General features: G+C 47.2%; 1 protein-coding gene across 2 annotated transcripts in view; it reads right to left on the bottom strand.

Annotated features, from left to right (window-relative positions):
- DRC1 (dynein regulatory complex subunit 1) overlaps window positions 1-24950 on the bottom strand; it is a 232807-nt gene that overhangs the window by 123829 nt on the left and 84028 nt on the right. For both annotated transcript variants that reach the window (XM_030198650.1, XM_030198651.1), the window contains exons 5-6: window positions 22945-23082; window positions 12428-12514 (exon numbers count right to left, since the gene is read on the bottom strand). In XM_030198650.1, the coding sequence (XP_030054510.1) occupies window positions 12428-12514; window positions 22945-23082 (225 nt within the window). The remainder of the gene's footprint in view (window positions 1-12427; window positions 12515-22944; window positions 23083-24950) is intronic.

Below are 24950 nucleotides of genomic sequence, written 5' to 3'. Positions count from 1 at the left end.
GTGTAAAGTGTGGTCAGGTCTACTGGTAAAAGGATCTTCGAGTATCATAAACCTGAGTCCTCCCATATGAGGGGAAAGAGCCCCACCTGTTGCTGCCGCACCTTCAAAGATAATAACAATGCCTTAGACTTGGTGTAATCAAGGGAAAAAACAGAGAAACTGCTGAAATGCTCAAGTAGGGCCAGCAAATGAAGAAGAGCCTCTCAAGGGGAGGTCAAAACCACTATATCGTTGGCATATGCCAACGCCTTAACTTGATGGCTGTATAGTTCGAGACAGTGAAGTTTCTTACCTGAAGCAGGTATTCTCCGAGGACAGCAGGCTGCATATTCTCACATGTGGGTGACGTCACGTCGGCCCCGGAGGATTTTGAAGCAAAATCGCCAAAAATCTCTTCTAGAGCGTTCCGTCGTGCAAGACGATCACACCGTGCATGCTCGCGCACGATTTCCCGCCCGCCGCGCGGACACGCTCCTCAGTTGAATCCAAACGATGAATGAAGAGCAACTCCAAAGGGGAGGTGGGAGGGTTTGTGAGAATATGCAGCCTGCTGTCCTCGGAGAATACCTGCTTCAGGTAAGAAACTTCGCTTTCTCCTAGGACAAGCAGGCTGATATTCTCACATGTGGGGTATCCCTAGCCCTCAGGCTCACTCAACACAACAAACAGTGGTCAATTGGGCCTCGCAACAGTGATGACATAACAAAAATTGACCTGAAACAAAAAATATCTAACTGAGAGTGCAGCCTGGAACAGAATAAACATGGGCCTAGGAGGCTTGGAGTTGGATTCTAAACCCCAAACAGATTCTGCAGCACCGACTGCCCAAATCGACTGTCGCGTTGGCTATCCTGCTGAAGGCAGTAGTGAGATGTGAATGTGTGGACTGATGACCACGTCGCAGCCTTGCAGATCTCTTCAATAGTGGCTGACCTCAGATGAGCCACTGATGCAGCCATGGCTCTAACATTATGAGCCATGACATGGCCCTCTAAAGTCAGCCCAGCTTGGGCGTAAGTGAAGGAAATGCAATCTGCTAGCCAATTAGATATGGTGCATTTCCCGACAGCAACTCCCGACAGCAATCTTGTTGGGATTAAAAGAAATAAACAACTGGGCGGACTGTCTGTGGGGGCTTGTCCGCTCCACGTAAAAGGTCAATGCTCTTTTGCAGTCCAAGGTGTGCAGCTTGCTTTCACCAGGACTAGTTTGAGGGCGAGGAAAAAATGTTGGCAAGACAATTGACTGGTTCAGATGGAACTCCAACACCACCTTTGACAGGAACTTAGGGTGCGTGCGGAGGACTACTCTGTTATGATGAAATTTAAGGTAAGGAGCATGAACTACTAGAGCCTGAAGCTCACTGACCCTACGAGCTGAAGTAACAGCCACCAAGAAAATGACCTTCCAGGTCAAGTACTTCAGATGGCAGGAATTCAGTGGCTCGAAAGGGGGTTTCATCAGCTGGGTGAGAACGATATTGAGATCCCATGACACAGGAGGAGGTTTGACAGGGGGCTTTGACAAAAGCAAACCTCTCATGAAGCGAACAACTAAAGGCTGTCCAGAGATAGGCTGACCTTCTACACGTTGATGATAAGCACTAATCGCACTAAGGTGAAGTCTTATGGAGTTGATCTTGAGACCAGACTCTGATAAATGCAGAAGGTACTCAAGCAAGGTCTGTGTAGGACAAGAAAAGGGATCTAGGGCCCTGCTGTCAAACCAGACGGCAAACCTCTTCCATTTAAGTAACATCTTTTAGTGGAATCTTTTCTGGAAGCAAGCAAGACTCGGGAGACACCCTCAGAAAGACCCAAGGAGGCAAATTCTAAGCTCTCAACATCCAGGCCGTGAGAGCCAGAGACTGGAGGTTGGGATGTAGAAATGCCCCCTCGTTCTGAGTAATGAGGGTTGGAAAACACTCCAATCTCCATGGTTCTTCAGAGGACAACTCCAGAAGAAGAGGGAACCAGATCTGACGCAGCCAGAAAGGCGCAATCAGAATCATGGTTCCACGGTCTTGCTTGAGTTTCAGCAAAGTCTTCCCCACCAGAGGTATGGGAGGATACGCGTACAGAAGGCCTGTTCCCCAATGAAGGAGAAAGGCATCCGACGCCAGCCTGCCATGGGCCTGTAGTCTGGAACAGAACTGAGGGACCTTGTGATTGAATTGAGTGGCAAAAAGATCCACCGAGGGGTTGCCCATGCTCTGAAGATCTTTCTGGCGACAGCCATGCTCAGAGACCACTCGTGAGGTTGTATTATCCTGCTCAACCTGTCGGCCAGACTGTTGTTTACGCCGGCTAGATAAATGGCTTGGAGAAACATGCCGTGTTGGCGAGCCCAAAGCCACATCTGTACGGCTTCCTGACACAGAGGGCGAGATCCGGTGCCCCCTTGCTTGTTTGTGTAGTACATCGCAACCTGATTGTCTGTTTGAATCAGAATAATTTGGTAGGATAACCGATCTCTGAAAGCCTTTAGAGCGTTCCAGATCACTCGCAACTCCAGGAGGTTGATCTGAAGACGCTTTTCCTGAAGGGACCAAGCTCCTTGAGTGTGAAGCCCATCTACATGCGCTCCCCACCTGAGGAGGGATGCATCCGTCGTCAGCACCTTTTGTGGCTGAGGAATTTGGAATGGGCGCCCCAAAACCAGATTGGATCGAATTGTCCACCACTGAAGTGAATTCTGAAAGTCGATGGACAGCTGAATCACATCCTCTAGATTCCCTGCAGCTTGAAACCACTGGGAAGCTAGGGTCCACTGAGCCGATCTCATGTGAAGACGTGCCATGGGAGTTGCATGAACTGTGGAAGCCATGTGCCCCAGAAGTCTCAACATCTGCCGAGCTGTGATCTGTTGAGACGCTTGAACCTTGGAGACTAGAGACAGAAGGTTGTCCGCTCTTGGCTCGGGAAGATAGGCACAAGCTGTCTTCGTGCACAACAGAGCCCCAATGAATTCCAATTTTTGAACTGGGTTGAGATGGGACTTTGGGTAATTGATGACAAACCCTAGTAGCTCCAGCACTTGAATAGTCATCCGCATGGACTGTAAAGCCCCGTCGTGGGAGGTGCTCTTAACCAGCCAATCGTCCAGATAAGGGAACACATGCACTCCCAGTCTGCGTAGAGACGCTGCAACAACTGCCAGGCACTTGGTAAAGACCCTGGGCGCAGACGCCAAGCCAAAAGGCAGCACACAGTACTGAAAGTGCTACGTTCCCAGCCGAAACCGCAGATACTTCCTGTGAGCTGGAAGTATCGAGATGTGAGTGTAAGCATCCTATAAGTCCAGAGAGCATAGCCAATCGTTTTCCTGAATCATGGGAAGAAGGGTGCCCAGGGAAAGCATCCTGAACTTTTCTCGAACCAGATATTTGTTCAGGCCCCTTAGGTCTAGGATGGGACTCATCCCCCCTGTCTTCTTTTCCACAAGGAAGTACCTGGAATAGAATCCCTGCCCTTCTTGCCCTGGTAGAACGGGCTCGACCGCATTGGCGCTGAGAAGGGCCGAGAGCTCCTCTGCAAGTACCTGCTTGTGTTGGGAGCTGAAAGACTGAGCTCCCGGTGGGCAATTTGGAGGTTTGGTTTCCAGATTTAGGGTGTATCCTAACCAGACTATTTGAAGAACCCACCGGTCGGAGATTATCAGAGGCCACCTTTGGTGAAAAAATTTTAACCTCCCCCCGACAGGCAGATCATCCGGCATGGACACATTTACTGCGGCTATGCTCAACTGGAGACAGTCAAAAACCCATCCCTGGTTTTTGCTGGGGAGCTGTAGGGGTCTGTTTGGGCGCACGCTGTTGACGAGAACGAGCGTGCTGTGGCAGAGCCTGAACTGGCTGTCGAGAAGCAGGTGTGTACTTACGGCCCCTAGAGGCATAAGGCGCACTTCTCTTCCCTTTGAAAAACTTCCTGGATGAGGAAGCGGATGCAGAAGGTGCCCAGCAGGAGAGAGAGTCCATAGCGTTATCACACTGATAGAGATGATCAATCAACTCTTCGATCTTCTCACCGAAATGATGATCCCCCCGGCAAGGGATATCCACAATTTTCTGCTGAGTTCGTTCCTCCAGGTTAGAGGCACGCAGCCATGAGAGTCTGCGCATCACTATACCCCTAGCAGAAAATCTGGATGTCACATTGCAAGTATCATAAATGCCCCTGGACAGGAACTTGTGACACGCCTTCTGCTGCCTGACCACTTGGCGAAAAGGCTCGGCCTGCTCCGGTGGGAGTGCATCAACCAAGCTCTCAAGCTGCCGCACTGAGTTCCGCAAATGAATGCTCGTGAAGAGCTGGTATGACTGAATTTTGGAAGCGAGAATGCCAGCCTGATACGCCTTCCTCCCAAAAGAATCCAAAGTTCTACGTTCTTGCCCCGGGGGCGCCGAGGCAAAGTTCCTAGAACTCTTAGCTCTTCTGAGAGCGAAATCCACCACCGCAGAGTCATGAGGCAACTGAGGCTGGACGAAACTGGGTTTCCCGTGGATCCGATACTGGGATTCAGCCTTTTTGGGAATAGTTGGACAAGAAAGAGGCTTCTCCCAGTTCCTCATCAGCACTTCCCTGAATGTATCATGAAAAGGAGCTGTGGTAGAAGACTTAGGTGGAGATGGATAATCCAGGACCTCGAGCATCTTGGCCCTGGGCTCATCCACAGTCTCCATAGGGAAGGGAATGCCTCAGACATTTCCCGCACAAAAGATGAAAAAGACAAGCTCTCCGGAGGGGAAAGCTGTCTCTGAGGTGAGGGGGTCGAATCAGATGGAAGACCTGGAGAATCCTCGGCAGAGAAAACTCCATGACCCCCATCTTCATCAGATGAGCCATCATCGGATGGGGCTAACAACTCAAAAAGAGCAGCCCGGATCCGAGCCCGTCTCGACATGGAGGTGCGGTGACCTCGATGACGGTGTCGAGAAGTTAACTCCCCAGGAGACTCCGGTGAAGCTTCCTCCATCGAAGGCAATGGAGAGTCGACCCGGGAGGCTGCCGACCCCGATACCGGAAGCGGTACCAGAGAAGGAGACCTCACCACCGGCGAAAGGCACGATGCCGCAGGAGCCTCCGGCACCGTCGGTACCGGTACCTCCGGTGCCGGGCGCAAATGGTGCAGCACCGCTTCCATGAAATCAGGAAAAATAGCCTTGATGCGCTCATCTACAGAAGATGTCGGGGAAGGCTGCGGTGCCGGTGTGGGCTTCAGAGGCAGAATCTGCAGAGGCTGGGGAGCCGGAATCGGGCTGCCAGACGACCTGCGCGTCAATATCTCCATAACAGAGGGAGAGCGATCCTCTCGGCATCGACGCTTCTCGGGTACCGAATGCCTTGATGACCCGGAGCTCGCGGTACCGTGTCGAGAAGGAAAACGATGACGGTGCTTCTTGGCCTTCATCCGACGCCTGTCATCGAGACTCCTCGGTACCGGTGAGGAAGACGTGGAATCCACATGTTTCCTCGGGGCCGGGTCCGATAGAGGTCGGTCCCGAGGGGCCTGCAAAGCAGGAGGCGCCGAGGCAGGTGGAGACCCACTCGATGCATCACTGCTCCCAGCGTGCATCAGTCTCTTGGCAGCCGGTACCTGGTCTCCTAATGCCAACGCTGCCCTTGACATCCACGGTACCGATGTCGACGCTGACGTCGAGGTACCAGACCCAAAAAGCTTTTCTGTTTGGGCCTCTCTAGAAAGCTGAGTGCGCTTTTTCATTTTTAGGCACAACTTACAGCTTTACTGCAGATGGTCGGGCCCAAGGCACTGAAGGCACCAGGAGTGCGGACCAGTGCCAGAGATGGTCCGGTTGCAACGGGCGCAAGGCTTGATGCCGCTGGGCGTCTTCGATGACATCGCAGGAAAAATGGCCTCCGCAAAATCAAAGGACGCGATGGTGTCAGAAAAAAAGGACACAAAACGGGGAAAAAACCCGATCGAGCGACCTAAGAACGGTCGCAAACAGAAAAGAAAGGAAACTTTAAAATGAAGAAAAATTAAGGAAATAAATTTGTTTTTTGTTTTTTTAAACAAGCAAATTCAATTCGACGAAGAAACTTTCACTCCGTGGGACCCGAAGAAACGCGAAGCGAAACTCCATGTCTCCTCAGATGCGGAAAGAAAACAACTGAGGCGCGTGTTCGCATGGCGGGCGGGAAATCGTGCACACGCATGCGCGGTGTGATCATCTTGCGCGACAGAACGCTCTAGAATAGACTTTTGGCGATTTTGCTTCAAAATCCTCCGGGCCAGACGTGACGTCACCCACATGTGAGAATATCAGCCTGCTTGTCCTCGGAGAATGGGAATTGTCAAGGTGGTATTGAGAACCCGAAGGAGTGGCTCTAGGGACAAGACAAATAAAAGAGGGGAGAAGGGCAGCCCTGACAAGTACCACGACTAATAGGAAAAACAGGGGTACGACTCCCATTGAAGAGAAGTTGCACTTGGGGAGCATGCTAAAGCACCTGTACTGCCCTCAAGAACCAACCTCCAATCCCCACTCGATCGAGCACCCGAAAGAGATGTTGCCAATGCACATGGTCAAATGCTTTTGCCATATCAAGGCTAACCAACATAGCTGGGATATCATACGCCTGACAGTGAAGCACTGATAAAGGTACCTGTCACACATTAAGGACTGACTGCCGAGCCTGAACAAAATCCACCCGAGCTGAGCTAACCAAGGCTGGCAGATAATTCACCAATCTAGTGGCCATCACCCGTGCTAAAAGCTTAACATCTACATTGTGCAAACAAAATGGGGTCTGCATCCTCCCGTGATTTACCTGGTTTTGGGATTAATATTATTAAAGCAACATTTTCATGAAGTAGGAAGGTACCTCAGTTGACCACTGATTGATGGTAGGACAACAAGGGGCAAATAACTGATGATAGGACAACAAGGGGGCAATAATCTGCTGCTGTAATAATTTATAACACTCCCCAGAGAAACCATCTGTGCCAGGAGCAGAATAAGGCTTTAATTTTTTAATGGTTTGTTATAGCTCTTTGGCCTGCAAAGACGCACAATAGTTGGCTATCCTCTTTAGACAGCTGAGGAAGTCCTGTCTTATCTAAAAAGTCCATCGGATCCAGCTTGTTCCAGCTACCTGCTCCAACTTGTCCCAGTCCATCGGATCCAGCTTGTTCCAGCTACCTGCTCCAACTTGTCCCAGGCCGTCGGATCCAGCTTATCCCTGCCTGTCCCAGTCATCTGCTCCAGCTTGCTCCAGCCCGCCTGATCCAGCTCGCTCAGCCTCTCCCTGCCTGTTCCAGCTACCTGCTCCAGTTGTTACCTCGACTTCTGATGCATATCGAATACCTACTTTAACTGTTGATTGAATTCCTTTACTCTATCTTAGCTGCTGATTGAATTCCTCTAGACACTATCACTCCCTATGCCTTAGCTGTTGCCTGCTGGCCCAGTCCTAGCCTTCCTGCCTCCTCCTCTACTTCTATCACCTTAGCCACTTTCACATCTACCCGCATCCACCTTAGCCCTATATATGGCCCCTATACACATTCTATTCATCGCCCTGTCCCTTCCTAACCTCTTCCCCCCTCCCCTTCCACTGTCTACCTCAGGAACTCATTGCCCACCCTTGTCCCCTCCCGTCCTGCTCATTACTCCCCTACCCTACTTCCCCCCACCCCCCACCACCTCCCCAGCTCTCCTGCCCCCCTCATCATTCCTAGCTCTCAACCTTCTACATCTCCTCCCCACCATTAACCCATCCCCATTCCTCCTTAACACATCCCGTCTTCGTCATCTTCGTCGACCCTCCTCCCCCACCCTCCTCCGTACTCTCTTACTCCTTCTCCTACTTTCCGCAGGTGATGTCAATCCCAATCCAGGTCCCCCTCACCTCTCCTCTCCATATCCACGTAACCAATCCCAGAATGCCTCCAATCTCACCTCTATTCCCCTTCTCCCCCCCGCTTCCCTCCCCTTCTCGTGTGCCCTATGGAATGCCCACTCAGTATGCAACAAACTCTCCTTCACCCACGACTTATTCATCTCCCGTTCCCTTCAACTGCTCGCTTTAACTGAAACTTGGATAACCCCTAAAGACACTGCCTCAATCGCAGCCCTATGCCATGGAGGATATCTTTTCTCCCACACTCCCCGCCCAGATGCACGCGGTGGAGGCGTTGGGTTTCTTCTCTCACCCTCTTGTAGTTTCCAACCCCTCCTCCTGCCACAGTCTCACTGCTTCTCATCCTTCGAAACTCATGCCATCCGTCTATTCTACCCGACACCACTCAGAGTTGCAGTCATCTACCACCCCCCTGATAAGCCCCTCTCTTCATTCCTTACTGACTTCGACGCTTGGCTCACCGTCTTTCTTGATCCCTCATCTCCAACCCTCATTCTTGGTGATTTTAACATTCACGTTGACAACCCTTCCAACTCCTATGCTTCTAAATTCCTCACTCTGACATCCTCCTTTAACCTCCAACTATGCTCTACCACCCCTACTCACCATAATGGCCATTGTCTCGACCTCGTTCTCTTCTCTTCCTGCTCACCTTCCAATCTCTGCACCTCAGTCCTTCCTATCTCAGATCATCACCTTATCACCCTCACACTTCATCACCCACCCCCTCAACCTCGCCCAACTTTAACCACTGCCTTCAGGAATCTCCAAGCTGTCGACCCCCCTACCCTATCCTCTCACATCTCCAATCTCTTCCCTTCCATCTCGTCTTCTGAATCTGTCGACACGGCTGTCTCTACCTACAATGAAATTCTCTCCACTGCTCTGGATACCCTAGCACCATCTGTCTCTCGCCCCACTAAGCGCATTAATCCTCAGCCCTGGTTAACCCCTTGCATCCGTTACCTTCGCTCCTGCACCCGATCTGCTGAACAACTCTGGAGGAAATCTCGCACCCTGTCAGACTTCACCCATTACAAATTCATGCTATCCTCCTTCCAGTCCTCCCTATTCCTTGCCAAACAGGAATATTATTCTCAATTAACCAATTCTCTTGGCTCCAACCCTCGTCGCCTCTTCGCCACCCTCAACTCCCTACTTAAAGTGCCCTCCGCTCCCACCCCCCCCTCACTCTCTCCTCAAACACTTGCCGACTACTTCCGCGACAAAGTGCAGAAGATAAACCTTGAATTCACTTCCAGGCCTTCTCCTCCCTGTGACTTCTTAACCCACTCCCTCAACCAACCTAACCTGGCCTCCTTCTCCTCCTTCCCTGAGATCACCGAAGAGGAAACTGCTCGCCTTCTTTCTTCCTCTAAGTGCACCACCTGTTCCTCTGATCCCATTCCCACCAATCTGCTTACCAACATCTCTCCTACAGTTAACCCCTCAATCTGTCACATCCTCAATCTCTCTCTCTCCACTGCTACGGTCCCTGACACCTTCAAGCACGCTGTAGTCACACCACTTCTCAAAAAACCATCACTTGATCCCACCTGTCCCTCTAACTACCGCCCCATCTCTCTCCTACCCTTCCTCTCCAAATTACTTGAACGCGCTGTCCACAGCCGCTGCCTTGATTTCCTCTCCTCTCAGGCCGTCCTCGATCCGCTTCAATCGGGCTTTCGCCCACTACACTCGACAGAAACAGCACTCTCTAAAGTCTGCAATGACCTGTTCCTTGCCAAATCCAAAGGTCACTATTCCATCCTCATCCTCCTCGACCTATCCGCCGCCTTTGACACCATCAATCATAATTTACTTCTCGACACACTGTCCTCATTCGGGTTCCAGGGCTCCGTCCTCTCCTGGTTCTCTTCGTATCTTTCCCAACGCACCTTCAGAGTATTTTCTAATGGCTCTTCTTCCACCCCTGTCCCGCTCTCTGTTGGGGTTCCTCAAGGATCTGTCCTTGGACCACTTCTTTTCTCGATATACACCTCTTCCCTGGGCTTGCTGATCTCATCACATGGTTTCCAGTACCATCTCTATGCTGATGACACCCAGCTTTATCTCTCCACTCCCGACATCACAGTCGAAACCCAGGCCAAAGTTTCGGCCTGCCTTTCAGACATCGCTGCCTGGATGTCCAACCGGCACCTGAAACTGAACATGGCAAAGACTGAGCTCCTTGTCTTTCCACCCAAACCCTCTTCTCCTCTTCCCCCACTTTCCGTCTCTGTTGACAACGCCCTCATCCTCCCCGTCTCTTCAGCCCGCAATCTCAGAGTCATTTTTGACTCCTCCCTCTCCTTCTCTGCCCATATCCAGCAGACAGCTAAGACCTGTCGCTTCTTCCTCTATAATATTAGCAATATTCGCCCATTCCTCTCTGAACAGACCACCTGAACCCTCGTCCACTCGCTCATTACCTCTTGTCTTGACTATTGCAACCTTCTCCTCGCTGGCCTCCCGCTTAGCCACCTATCCCCCCTTCAATCTGTCCAAAATTCCGCCGCACGTCTTATCTACCGCGTGAACCGATACTCTCATATCACCCCTCTCCTCAAGTCGCTTCACTGGCTCCCGATCCGCTACCGTATACAGTTCAAGCTTCTCCTATTGACCTTCAAGTGCACTCAATCTGCAGCCCCCCATTACCTCTCTACCCTCCTCTCCCCGTATGTTCCCACCCGTAACCTCCGCTCTCAGAACAAATCACTCCTATCTGTACCCTTCTCCACCACCGCTAACTCCAGACTCCGCCCCTTCTGCCTCGCATCACCTTATGCCTGGAACAGACTTCCCGAACCCATACGCCATGCGCCCTCCCTGACCATTTTCAAGTCCTTACTCAAAGCCCATCTCTTCTCCCTTGCTTTTGGCGCCTAACCACCTTCCCCATTCATGATACCTACACTTACTACATAGTTTGTTACCTTTAGATTGTAAGCTCTCTTGAGTAGGGACTGTCCTTCCCCATGTTTAAACTTGTACAGCGCTGCGTAACCCTGGCAGCGCTATAGAAATGCTAAGTAGTAGTAGTAGTAGTAATAAGCTGGAGATTGGCCGCTGGGCACTCCACATGAAGGGCTTGAAACTGATATGATACAGAGTTAAAATATTAGTGTTTATGTTTGTGCGATGACCTACTATTGGCGACTAGGATATCTCCAACATCTTGGGTTTGCTCCAAACCTGTCTCCTTGCTGTGTCCCAATGGTTGGTTACACACCAGTTGGTGTTAAATATAAATAAAACCACAGCCTGCTGGATAACAGGGAAACAAAGTCAGACCAATACTTGTATAACACTTTTGGATGTCAAGACACCCATACTTGATACATTTAAGTACTTAGATGTTAGTTTACCGGTCAGTCTTCGGCAGATTAATTCATATGCTTTATTTAAACATTTTTTGAAAACTTTTGTTTTCTGAGCAGAATTTGTCATTTTAACTAGAATTATGTGTATTTTTTAGTGTTTGATGTATTGATTTTAAGATTGTATTTAAATTCCTCTGGATGCAGAAGTTTATATTACTGTAATCCACTTTATAATTCATGTTAAAAGTGGAATAGAAGCATACAAATACAATACAATACAATTATTGAATTTCAGCTTAATTTCACAGATCAGGTTTCAGTTATGGCTCGTAAGGATTAATCAATACTTTGGAGACCGAGGGCTATTAGAGGTTTTGGTGATAAGGTTACTTTCCATACTCTTGTACATGCCTTATTTATATCTCAGTTTGATTATGGAAATGTGATATTGACAGGTATGTCCAATACTAATCTTAGAAAACTCCAAACTCTGAAGAATACTGAAACCCCATTATATTTGCATTAGCACTGGTTACCTGTCTGTTAAAATACTGTTTTTAACTAATAGGGCCTATTCTGAGAAACTTCCTACTCCTCTTGAGCAATTAATAATTCCTTACATACCAGGGCAGGCATTGAGGTCTGAAAATTAATATAGACTACTAGTCCCTACTTTGAAAGAGCTCACTGGGAGTCTATGGGGCGTGGGGCTTTTTAATTTAGCCCCAAGTTAAGCAATGCACTAACTATAAGGTTAAAAGGAGAGAAGTCGTTGAAACAATTTAAAAGTCATTTAAAGGCACATTATTCTTCTGCAGCTTTTGCCTTTCCTCCTTTATATAACTGGGATTGTTTGACTAGTCTGTATGTGTTCTTGGGTCTGTGTGTGCTTTCCAATTTCATTATTGGAGTTCTTTTTCATATCTAGAATTTTTTATTGTTTTTAATGTACACCACTGTGTTCCTGTGTAAAGTCAAGCATACAGCAAGTTTAATAAAATATAACTATAAACTATGTTGTTTTTATAAAAGATGAATAAAATAAGCATGTTTTTGGAAATTTTTATAGGTGCCCCATTAAAAAATTAGTCCCCAGGTATGTAAGTACTGTCAGGGGTGTCTCTGAGGATGATAACAGTGTGTAGCTTGCATGGGACCACCATAAGACAAAGTAGTTTAGTATAAGTGATTTACACACATGGCTTTCTGGACTCTTACCTCTTTATCGCTGCGACCCTTCATTCCTTCTTCCCATTTCTTTTTATTCTTATCAAGGAGTTCTCGGCGTTCCAATTCAAATGCTTTCTGGAAAGAAATCAGATTGACACAGGTCTGTATTTATATCTGACTTTGCTTGGACTGTATTTGTAACTATTTCATAAACAGTTCTGCGAAAACACTTTACATTTTTATCAAAGTACAGTACTGCAAATTTGCACCCATAGGGTTAAGAGAGGACTAGTATTCTGCAGGTAGGATTATACTCAGTAGACCTGATAAAATTGGAGTCCAAGATATTTGACCACATTATAAGTGAATCTGCATTATATTGGGTCTACACAGTGGACATTCACGTTCAGGTGGAATCCACCTTTCATTCACCCACATGGTCATATTTGAGATGGCTTCAGTGCCACTTTCATAGTTTTATTTCTCTTGGATTCCAGTGCAGGGTAAGGACAATCATATCCCTGCTGAACTGGGGGGGTTTGAGCTGATAGGACGAAAGGACGACAGGAAATAAATGAACGATGAGTGAGCGAGGAAAAGGCGATGGTGGAAGTAAACACCATTATTAATGCGCAAATTGTTGATATTAAACCTGTTGTGTATTGGGGGTGTTGCTGCCACTCCTATTTTTGAGTTTTCCACTACATTTTGAACTATGCATTTAATTTTCATAGGCTGAAGAACAGTTTTTGTTGTATCTGAGTTGCAAGGATTGCATGTCCCATGCTCCAGACAATACTTCTGTAGTACGTCAACATATTATGCATCTCTCTCTAGTTCCTGACCTGTGGACTGCCAAGTGTAGGTGAGCAGTGACCATAGTAGGATGACATGGTATGCAAGGGAGAAGTCACCACCTTGCTTTGTGACTCACAAATGCAGAGCACAACAGCAGCAGCATCAAAACTCAAGCAAATTAGGTACCTAGAATGGGTATCGAAATTCTGGATCTTTCTCCCACAGTATGGGCCTGGTGGTCCAGTGGGGCGACAGGGGCAGAAGCAAACTTTATTTATTTATTTATTTATTTGTTACATTTCTATTCCACATTTTCCCACCTATTTGCAGGCTCAATGTGGCTTACATAGAGGGGCATAATCGAACGTGAACGCCCATCTCTATGGGTGACTATCTCCAAGGACAGGTACGCGAAGGGGCGGGACAGTACTACTACTACTACTACTATTTAGCATTTCTATAGCGCTACAAGGCATACGCAGCGCTGCACAAACATAGAAGAAAGACAGTCCCTGCTCAAAGAGCTTACAATCTAATAGACAAAAAATAAATAAAGTAATCAAATCAATTAATGTGAACGGGAAGGAAGAGAGGAGGGTAGGTGGAGGCGAGTGGTTACAAGTGGTTACGAGTCAAAAGCAATGTTAAAGAGGTGGGCTTTCAGTCTAGATTTAAAGGTGGCCAAGGATGGGGCAAGACGTAGGGGCTCAGGAAGTTTATTCCAGGCGTAGGGTGCAGCGAGACAGAAGGCGCGAAGTCTGGAGTTGGCAGTAGTGGAGAAGGGAACAGATAAGAAGGATTTATCCATGGAGCGGAGTGCACGGGAAGGGGTGTAGGGAAGGACGAGTGTGGAGAGATACTGGGGAGCAGCAGAGTGAATACATTTATAGGTTAGTAGAAGAAGTTTGAACAGGATGCGAAAACGGATAGGGAGCCAGTGAAGGGTCTTGAGGAGAGGGGTAGTATGAGTAAAGCGACCCTGGCGGAAGATGAGACGGGCAGCAGAGTTTTGAACCGACTGGAGAGGGGAGAGGTGACTAAGAGGCGGTTAGCTTGACGGAGTTTAAAAAGGGGTTAGATAGATTCCTAAAGGACAAGTCCATAGACCGCTATTAAATGGACTTGGAAAAATTCCGCATTTTTAGGTATAACTTGTCTGGAATGTTTTTACGTTTGGGGAGCGTGCCAGGTGCCCTTGACCTGGATTGGCCACTGTCGGTGACAGGATGCTGGGCTAGATGGACCTTTGGTCTTTCCCAGTATGGCACTACTTATGTACTTATGTACTTAAGTGGGAGGCCAGCAAGAAGCAGATTGCAGTAGTCTAAACGAGAGGTGACAAGGGTGTGGATGAGGGTTTTGGTAGAGTACTCGGAAAGAAAGGGGCGGATTTTACAGATGTTGTAAAGAAAGAAACGACAGGTCTTGGCAATCTGCTGGATATGAGCAGAGAAGGAGAGAGAAGAGTCAAAGATGACCCCAAGGTTTCGAGCTGAGGAGACAGGGAGAATGAGAGAGCCATCAACAGAAATAGAAAATGGGGGGAGCGGGGAGGTGGGTTTGGGGGGGAAAATAAGAAGCTCGGTTTTGGTCATATTTAATTTCAGGTGGCGTTGAGACATCCAGGCAGCAATGTCAGACAAGCACGCTGAAACTTTGGTTTGGATGCAAGGTGAGATATCAGGGGTAGAAAGGTAGATTTGGGAGTCATCAGCATAGAGATGGTAGGAAAAGCCATGGGATGAGATTAATGAACCAAGGGAAGAAGTGTAGATAGAAAAGAGGAGGGGACCAAGAACAGAACCCTGAGGTACGCCGACAGGCAGAGGGATAGAAGTAGAAGAGGATCCACCAGAGTGAACACTAAAGGTGCGGAGGGAGAGGTAGGAAGAGAACCAGGAAAGGACAGACCGTATTTTCAAAAAAGATGGGCATCCATCTTTTGTTTCGATAATACGGTTGGTGCCAGGCAAATGCATCGGATTTGGCCGAATTTGAGCTGGGCGGTATCGGTTTTCAGCGATAATGGAAACTGAAGGCGCCCAGCTCAAAAACGAACACATCCAAGGCATTTTGGTCATGGGAGGGGCCAGGATTTGTAGTGCACTGGTCCCCCTCACATGCCAGGACACCAACCGGGCATCCCAGGGGGCACTTGTAAACAGTAAAAAAAACAGTAAAATACCTCCCAAGTCCATAGCTCCCTTCCCTTGGGTGCTGAGCCCCCCAAATCCCCACAACTCTACACCAGTACCATAGCATTTATAGGTGAAGGGGGGCACCTACATGTGGGTACAGTGGGTTTTGGGGGGTTTGGAAGGCTCCCATTTACCACCACAAGTGTAACAGGTGGGGGGGGGGGGGGTGGGCCTGGGTCCACCTGCCTGAAGTGCACTGCACCCACTAACAACTGCTCCAGGGACCTGCATACTGCTGTCATGGAGCTGGGTATGACATTTGAGACTGGCAAAAAAAAGTTTTTAAAGTTCTTTTTTTTGAGGGAGGGGTTAGTGACCACTGGGGGAGTCAGGGGAGGTGATCCCCGATTCCCTCCGGTGGTCAACTGGGCAGTTGGGGCACTTTTGGGGGACTTGTTCGTGAAAAAAAAGGGTCCAAAAAAAGCGGCCCAAATTCTTGCTTCTGCCTCCCTTCTTTTTTCCATTATCGGCCGAGCGCGCCCATCTCTCCTCGGCCGATAAACACACCCCAGTCCCGCCTTCACCACGCCTCCAACACGCCCCCATCAACTTTGTTCATTCCCGCAACAGACTGTAGTTGGAGGCGCCCAAAATCGGCTTTCAATTATACCGATTTGGGCGCCCACGGGAGAAAGGTGCCCATCTCCCGATTTGGGTCGAAATATGGGCGTCTTTCTCTTTCAAAAATAAGCTGGATAGTACAGTAGAGGCGATTGCCAATACCAGTATGAACAAATACAAAGTGAGGTTATGACAAAGTAATGATCAGGTATGATAAACACATTGGGGGTCATAAGGGGAAGAGTTGGTTGTGTCCAGTACGAACTTTATATTGTTGTGTTGTGGAGTTAAGGCATTTAGCAGCTCCATTGTAAAAATGGCCACCATGATCTTTGGCCACAGTTTCATGAAACTAGCTGACAGCCGCAGGCTGCAACTTAAGCAAACAGTTGTGGGGTTTTTTTTAAGAATAAGATGATAAACAAACAATGTATAGTAATAACACACAGAGGAAACTGGAGAACTTTGTTTTCACATACATTCAGGAAAGTATAAAAAAACAAAATAAAGGAGTGAGGAAACCGCTGTGTGCAGAAAGGAGAGCAGATGCTCAGAATATACTTATTTCTGAGCTCTGGGAGAGCAGTTCTGTCCTGGCAACATATAATGTCACTCTTTTGTGTGCCTTACTCAATCCTAACTTTCAATAGAAAAATAAACTTGTAGAGTTGATTTTATGTATTGCATTTAGTACAATTCTACAGTGTTGAAAAATGCTATTTTGCCATAACTAAGTAGTTTTGCAAGAGTTTGGAATACTTTTAATTTCATGAATGAAACTATTCTGTGAAGCAGCGTTCATAATGAATTGATCATGTCACAGGCAAAAGGCACAACGTGTCGTTTTCCCCTGTCACTATAACCCCCACTCAATCCCTCAATTTCTCCTATCACCCTTAGCCCCATTCTTGTTCCACAGCCTTCTCAAATTTAAGTGTTGCTGAAGTGAGAGGGCTTTTCTCCTGAAGCAGCTTGAAGCGAAACAAGGCCATAGTTGAGAGTTTTTTTTTATGGTCCTCACTAGTAGTATTGGTTTGTGCTGACAATTATATGCTGTGGATGAGAAATGAGTATTAATAACTATATAAGATTTAGCACATTTATATTAGTGTGAAGAGTTTTCTCTCCTTTAAGTAGTCTGTTTTCCAGTCTATATTCTAAAGAAATTTCAAGAAGTAAGGAAACTGATTTATAAGACATAGACGGGCATTTTCAATATGACGTCTAAGTCCAACTTTGGACATTTTGCAAAAAACATCCAAAATCCGAATAGGAAAGAAGGTCATTTTCAAAAAAGAAAAACGTCTAACTTTTGTTTTCAAAAATACTGTTCCGAACAACGTTTTGTGATTTGGACATTTTGATTTTTGGTCCATTTTCGTAAAAAACACATCCAAGTGCAATACGCACAAAATCAAGGCATTGGGATGTAGGAGGAGCCAGCATTTTTAGTACACTGGTCCCTCTGACATCCCATGACAGCAATAGGGTATCCTAGAGGGCACTGCAGTGGACTTCATAAAATGCTCACAGGTACACATCTCATCATTGCTCCCTCACCTTGTGTGCTGAGCCCTCCAAAACCCACCACCCCCAACTGTACACCACTACCATAGCCCTTACAGGCGAAGGGGGCATCTATATGTGGGTACAGTGGGTTTCTGGTGAATTTTGGAGGGCTAGCAGTTTCCTCCACAAGTGTAACAGGTAGGGGGAGGTAGGAGCCTGGGTCCACCTGTCTGCAGTGCACTGCACCCAACACTAAACTACTCCAGGGACCTGCATGCTGTTCTAATGGACCTGAGCATAACATCTGAGGCTGGCATAGAGGGAGGGGGTTAGTGACCACTGGGGGATTAAGGGGAGGTCATTCCTGATTCCCTGCAGTGGTATTCTGATTATTTAGAGCACCTTTTGTGCCTTATTCGTAATAAAAACAGGTCTAGCTCAAAACTAAGTTTTAGTCCTGAACGGTTTTGTTTTGTTCCATTATGGCTGAAAAACGTCTAAGTCTTAGGAACGCCCCTGGCACTCCCCCTTGAGATTTGGGCGCACTTCTGGCGGACCAGAGAAAAATGTCTAGAAATAGGTTTCAAAAATGCTGATTTGGACGTTTTTGTGAGAAATGTCCAAATGCAGACATGCCACTTTTAGGACATTTTTCTCTTTTGAAAATGAGCCCAATAGTGGATACTGGAGTTTTTTTGATCTATGATTGGGACTGCTCTAACCCACAACACTTTGGGCAGGTAAGATTTAAATGATTGGGGCTGCTCTAACCCACGACACATTAGGCAGGTGTGAATGATAAATCTCTGAGGTCTTTTTTCTCCACTATAACTTTTTTGATATTGTCTCCTGTTTAACTTTGGTTGGGACTGGGACAGCATACTATTGATAACTAAGCAATATGCCATAGATCTAAAAAGAGGCTGGCGAGGGGAGAAGCTGCCCATTGCTTCCTGGGAAAATACTGATAGGAGAAAGGGAGAGGGCCAGTCTGACTGAGAGCTAGAGGCAGTGGCGTACCAAGGGGGGGGGGGGGGCGGTGGGGGCGGTCCGCCCCGGGTGCATGCCGCTGGGGGGGGTGCCACGCGCCTGTCGGCTCTTCGTTTTCATGCTCCCTTTGCCCCAGAACAGGTTAACTTCCTGTTCCAGGGCAGAGGGAACATGAAAACGAAGAGCCGGCAGGCGCGCGGCACCCACCCCTCCCCCAGAGGCGTGCACCCGGAGGGGGGGTTCTTTCGCCGGGAGATCGGGGGTTCTTTTGCCGGGGGGGGGGGCGCATCGGTGATCCGCCCCGGGTGTCAGCCCCCCTAGGAACGCCACTGGCTAGAGGAACAGCATCCTGAACAAATGGAGCAGTATCCTGAACCTAATTTTAAAAAGGCAGCCTACAGTACAAATCAAATTAGGGCAGAATTTATTGATTCTCTATTAGACTAGATTTGCTAAGTATACTACATTGTTGTCAGCATGATCTTAACAAAAATACTCAACTGCTCTACTTCAAAGAACACCAAAGATATTCCTTTGAATTTAACTAAGCTTCAGAAGAGATTGGGCAACAATTCTATAACCAGGTGTTTCCATTTAGGTACCCCGAGGCCACACAGCAGGAGCCTATTCTATAATGGAAGCAGATGCCTAGGTTCTGTTATAGACTATACGCCCGTATTGGCCCACCTAACAATTAGGCACTCACACCGGCCATAGAACTGGCATAAGTGTGGGTGCTGAAGTCAGGCAGGGATGTGTGTAACTTACAGTATTCTGTAACTTAGGGAGAGATGCACTAAAGACTCGTTAAAGCTCTTCCCTTACCGATTCCCTTAGCGAATCGGTAAGGAACGGGCATGCATCAAGGAAAAGGAATGCAAATGAGCTGCTTGTTGTAGTTCACTTGCATTCTCTATTCCATCGGTAAACAGTCGGCTGGTCGAGCATGCGCAGAAAGGAAGACACCGACGCCACTCACCCCCTCCATGGCCTGCTGCAGGAACGCTCCGATGCGGCTCGGGTTCCTCCCTTCCGTGATCAAAGCTCAGCCTCCAGCCCAGAGAGCCCACCCCAGGCAAAAAAAGTGCAGGAGAGCGCAGTTGAGGACATCCATCATCCACGTTTTCGATACCCGTCCATATTCCGCCCCTAGGTGTCTCTCAGCCAATCACAGCACGTTTAGATCAGCTGAGAGAGACCTAAAAGTCTCTCAGCCAATCACATCGCGTTAGCTGACCTAAATGCGCTGTGATTGGCTGAGAGAGACCTAGGGGAGGAAGATGGATGGGTATCAAAGACGTGGACGGAAACCAGGGCTCTGACGGTTCCAAGATGGCGCTCTGACTGGTCGCACCCGAGTTAGCTGCTGAGGTGACTCTGTAGTTTTTTTGCTGATTTCGCCGCTTCTGCAACCTCTTTGATGGGGAAACGGAGGGGGAAAGTTAAGGAGCGTTCCTCGGCTCCTGAAACGTCCTCGGCGCTACGGCAATCGACTCTTCAGTTCCCGAAGCAACTACCGGGACCTCGGGGAACTTCGACCCCCTCTGCTGCTCTCGACGCATCGGCGTCGATCGAAAGCGCCGACGGGGCTTCTCTGAGCCCTGTAGAACGCATTGCCCCGCCTCAACCCGGAAGGGAATCGCCGGCAGCCCAAGCAGGGAAGGAGAACGTAAACGCTCAGCCAAGCCTGCTCGAGGGAAGGTCTGCGACGATAGAAAATGAAATCCAACTGAAAGAAACACTTCTTCAATCAGCCTCTCAGGTACTTCCTTTGGAAATTGTTTCTAAACTTTCGCAAGTTGGTATTCAGACTCAACCCTTTCCTGGAAATTTAGGCGTGATTAAACCTGCAATTGTGACACTTGAGTCACTATGGGACATGGTGCATAATATTCAGGTCTCTATGCAACCTTCAATAAAAGAAAATACTGAACATATTAAAATTATTTCTCAAGCTGCGCTACTCCAAGCACAGGCATCAGCACAACAGGCCTTGAAACTGGAAAATTTACATATTAAATTACAAGAGAGGGGAACTTTGGAGTCAGCTTTGATTAAGGATAATATTTTTCTTCATAAACGGACAGAATACCTGGAGAATCAGATTCGGAGACTTAATCTTAGGTTTCTCAACTTCCCTAAGTCGCCTTTAATTTCACCGATTGAAATGGTTAAGAAATATATCGTGGACATTCTAGGAATGGACAAGGATTCATTGCCCCCCATAACACGGGCCTATTATATCTGGAACCCACAAGGGGGTGATGGACATCTCCCAGGGAAAGGGGATGGAATGAATTTAACTTCATTCCTAGAGAGCTCACTGGAGATTGTTACACAGAGGTCTACTTTGCTTGTTACTTTTGCTTTGGAGCCAGATCGTAATGCAATATTAAGACTTTCCCTAAGACACTTAGAAAATCTGTTTATGGGATCAAAGGTCCGTGTTTTTCCTGACCTCTCAAGACCCACTCAAGTTAGACGCAGGGCCTTTTTGGAAATGCGTCCGAGAGTGTTGGCCATGGGAATAAATTTCACTTTACGATTTCCTTGTATTTGTAATTTAATGCTTGAGGGTAAACAATTTCAATTTGTTGACCCTAAACAGTTAAAAGAATTTCTTGATGCTAGAGTAGATATGAATGTTATATGCCCACCATAATATAGCAGGCTGGGATCAGTAACCCCTAGGTAGCAACTGGTGGGACTTACTTAATTGCTTCTGATATGTATTTCTTTATTCTTGGAACCAATGTTTCTTTATTTTTAGTGGACGAAATGGCTATAAATTTTATTTTTCCTTTTTTTTTCTTTTCCTGATGTTAATGCCTATTACATGATCATAATTTGTTGTGAAATAATGATTTAAACTAATAAATAAATAAAATAAAAAAATAATAAAAAAAAAAAAAGACGTGGACGATGGACGTCCTCAACTGCGCTCTCCTGCACTTTTCTTGCCTGGGGTGGGCTCTCAGGGGTGGAGGCTGAGCCGGGATCATGGAAGGGAGGAACCCGAGCCGCATCGGAGCATTCCTGCAGCAGGCCTTGGAGGGGGTGAGCGTCGTCGTCGTCTTCCTTTCCCAGGCGGCACAGGGAGGTGCAGGGACTGCCACAGGCATAGCGAAGGTGCCATAACTTTAAAAAAAAATTTTTTTAAGTCCCTCACGAGCACTTGGGACACACAGCTTGTTCTTTTTTTTTTTTTAGATGGGTGTTAGGCGCTTTCCCATTGGTCTCTATGGGTCCCGTTCACAGCAGCCCCAGCCTAACGAGAGGTGCAGACCTCCCGTTAGATTGTCCCAGTGGCATAGCTATGTGGGGCCTGAGGGGGCCTGGGCCCCCGTAGATTTCCGCCTGGACCCCTCTCCCGACGACCCTCTCCCCCCGCGAACCCTCCCCCGCCGTCGCCTACCTTCGGTTTTGCTGGCGGGTGACCCCAATCCCCGCCAGCCGACGTCCTCTTCGTCCTGCAGTGAAAAAAGTCTTCGTTCTTCTGTTGCATGCTGACGTCCTGCATGTTGTACGTGCAGGACATCAGACTCAGAGAACTGTTCTCTGAGTCTGATGTCCTGCACGACGTCAGCATGCAACAAAAGAAGACTTTTTTCACTGCAGGACGAAGCGGACGTCGGCTGGCGGGGATTGGGGGTCCCCCGCCAGCAAAACCGAAGGTAGGCGACGGCAGGGGAGGGTTTGCGGGGGGGGTCAAGAGGGCGGGAGGTTGTCAAAAGTGGCGGCGGGTCAGCAATGGGGGGGGGGGGTCGGCAATGGCAGGGGGGGGTCTGCGGCGCCGGGGGGGGGAGGCTAAAATGTGCCCCCTCACCTCGGGCGCTGGACCCCCCTCCCACCAAAGTTTGGCTACACCCCTGGATTGTCCACGGTAAGGGGAATCGGAAAACGGTAGTGCATCTCATTATAATAGCCTTATTTTAATAGCCTTTGGATCATTTGCATTCCGTTTTCGTTAGCTGCTACCGTGATCAGAAAATGGCTCGGAGAAGCCTTTTGTGCATGCTGCAGTTTACTACTTGCTCGTTAATGGCTCATTAATGGCTCGTTTAGTTTAGTGCATCTGGCCCTTAGTGCTTAAGTGGGAATCCGCCTATGCCCTGCCTATGCTCCACTCATATGTATGCTCCTCTTACAAATACTCACTATGCTATTTGTGGAAAAGCGCTTAGGTAGAATATTGGCATTTAATATGTGTGCAGCTACACGAGTATTTGTCATTATTCTAAACATTTATACACACAATGTGTGTGTCTGTTGGCACCTCATTTATAGAATTGCCCTTCATGCCTTAAACAATTTTGACCCAAGTTTAGAAATTTCTTCCATCTGCTTTAAGTAAAATGAAAAAGATAAAAAATATATATTTTTTTCTGACTAAAGAAAGGGATATTGCATTTTTTTTAAACCCAGGGGAATCTGTCTGGCTGGTTCTGTTTGATGTTTCTTTCATCCTTATTTGCTGCAGCCTCTGGCCTGCCATGCACTTATTGTTACCTCAATTTGCAGGAGCTCTTCTCTGTAAATTTTTGTTAGATTCTTGATCTGCTCTTCCATCCTCTCAATCAACAAATCAATGTCCTCAGCCTGTTTCTTCAAGTCCTTCACATACTGGTCATCTTTTATCTTCAGCTCCTACAAATTAGAAATAGAGTGTATAATAGTGATATGGAGAAAATAGGCCTTGCCTTTTAATTTATTTTTAACTTTAGTCCCTCAAGACCAGTCCAGAAGCATGGGTTTATTCTACACTGTGAGCAGATGGTATTGTGCAATCCTCAGTCACCTACCATTCCTGTATCAAAGCAATACTAATAACTATAGATTAAGTGGAATAGACATTTTTAAAATAAATACCTCCTTTGAACAAGAGAGGTCTGAACAAGATGGTTAACTGAGCCAGCCTCCATCCCTGAGGCTCTAAGGAATTTGAAAGTGAGAATCACAACCTCATTAGAAATCTTGCAGGGCAACCATATTTCTCTATCCAGTTACATTAAGCAAACAAGCAGGCTGTAAACTTGGTAGGAGAGGTTCTGGACTGGTCTGATGGGACTCAAGAAAAGAAAATTAGTGGGTAAGATCTAATTTCTCTTTTCATATAGGCCCTCCAGATCAGTCCAGGTACATAGGGTTGGCCAATGATAAGCCTGTGCTCAACACACTTGCCCCAAAGGTCACGTTCTACTTAGCAGGGGCATCCAGCCTATCATGCTTCATGAAAGAATATAGAAAGGACCAGGTGGCTGTTCTGCAGTTCTCTTCTGCAGAAATCAACCTAAGCTGGGTGACAACAACTGTACAGGACTCTGTATAGGGTAATATCATCAAAGTTGCCCTTTGTCTGCTGGTGGAGGACCAAACTCCCAGGGACTGGAGAGAGAACAAAGAACAGTCAGATTACTATTACAGCGGAGCCTCTATCTGAAGTGGTCTGATTAATAATGACTTATGGAACCAGCAATAAAATAATTCAGCAGGAAAACAAATTAGTTAATGCACATGATCCCTAAAATGTCAACTATAGAAATTTAATTTGAAAAACAAAACAGAATTTTAAAAAGTAATTAAAAACATAAGCAATCCAAATTCACAGACAATGTATTTGTCCCTCTTTCCCTCTTTCCATGAAAAATGGAAAGAGCAGAAAAAGCTGAGTAGGTAATCTTCTGATGGGATGACTGCTGGTGAATTAATGATGATGGTTGTGAGTTTGCATAAAGGCACTATCACCATACTGGAACAGACCAAAGATCCATCAAGGCTAGGTATCCTTTTTCCAACAGTGGTCAATACAGGTCCCAAATACCTTGCAATCCCAAAAGAATAAAATTGATTTTTTTTTTTGTGCATATCCTAGGAATAAGCAGTGGATTAAGAATTTCCCCAGCTCTACCTTAGTGATCATTTATAGACTTTTCTTTTAGGAACTTGTCCAAACCTTTTTTAAACCTCACTATGCTAAACACTTTTATCACATTCTCCGGTAGCAAATTCCAGAGCTTAATTACATTCAGTGAAGAAATATTTTCTCCAATTTCTTCTAAATATACTACTTAGTTACTTCATTGTGTGTAAACAAGTGATTCACATCTTCCCGTTTCATTCCATTCAGGACTTTATAGACCCTTATCATATCTCCAAGTTGAAGAGCCCTAGCCTGTTTAGCCTTTCATCATAATGGAGCTGTCCCATCACCGTTATCATTTTGGTCACCCTTCTCTGCACCTTATTGAATTCTGCTCTGTCTTTTGTGAGGTGTGGTGTCCTGAACAGCACACAACATTCAAGATGTGGTCACACCATGGGGCAAATCAAAGGCATTATAATAGCATCTTTGCTTATGTGTTTTCTCTGTGTTCCTGTGAAGCTACTACACTAAGTTCAGAGGTTATCATATATGAGCACCACTTAAATATCTATAAAATGAGGTTACTTACCTGAGCAGGTGTTCTCCAAGGACAGCAGGATACAGAGGGGCATTTTTGATATGACGTCTAAGT

The sequence above is a fragment of the Microcaecilia unicolor genome, chromosome 3 (genome assembly GCF_901765095.1).
Source record: "Microcaecilia unicolor chromosome 3, aMicUni1.1, whole genome shotgun sequence".
NCBI classification, from domain to species: domain Eukaryota; kingdom Metazoa; phylum Chordata; class Amphibia; order Gymnophiona; family Siphonopidae; genus Microcaecilia; species Microcaecilia unicolor.
The sequence above is the reverse complement of the archived record's forward strand: the minus strand, read 5'-3'. Positions and strand labels throughout refer to the sequence as shown.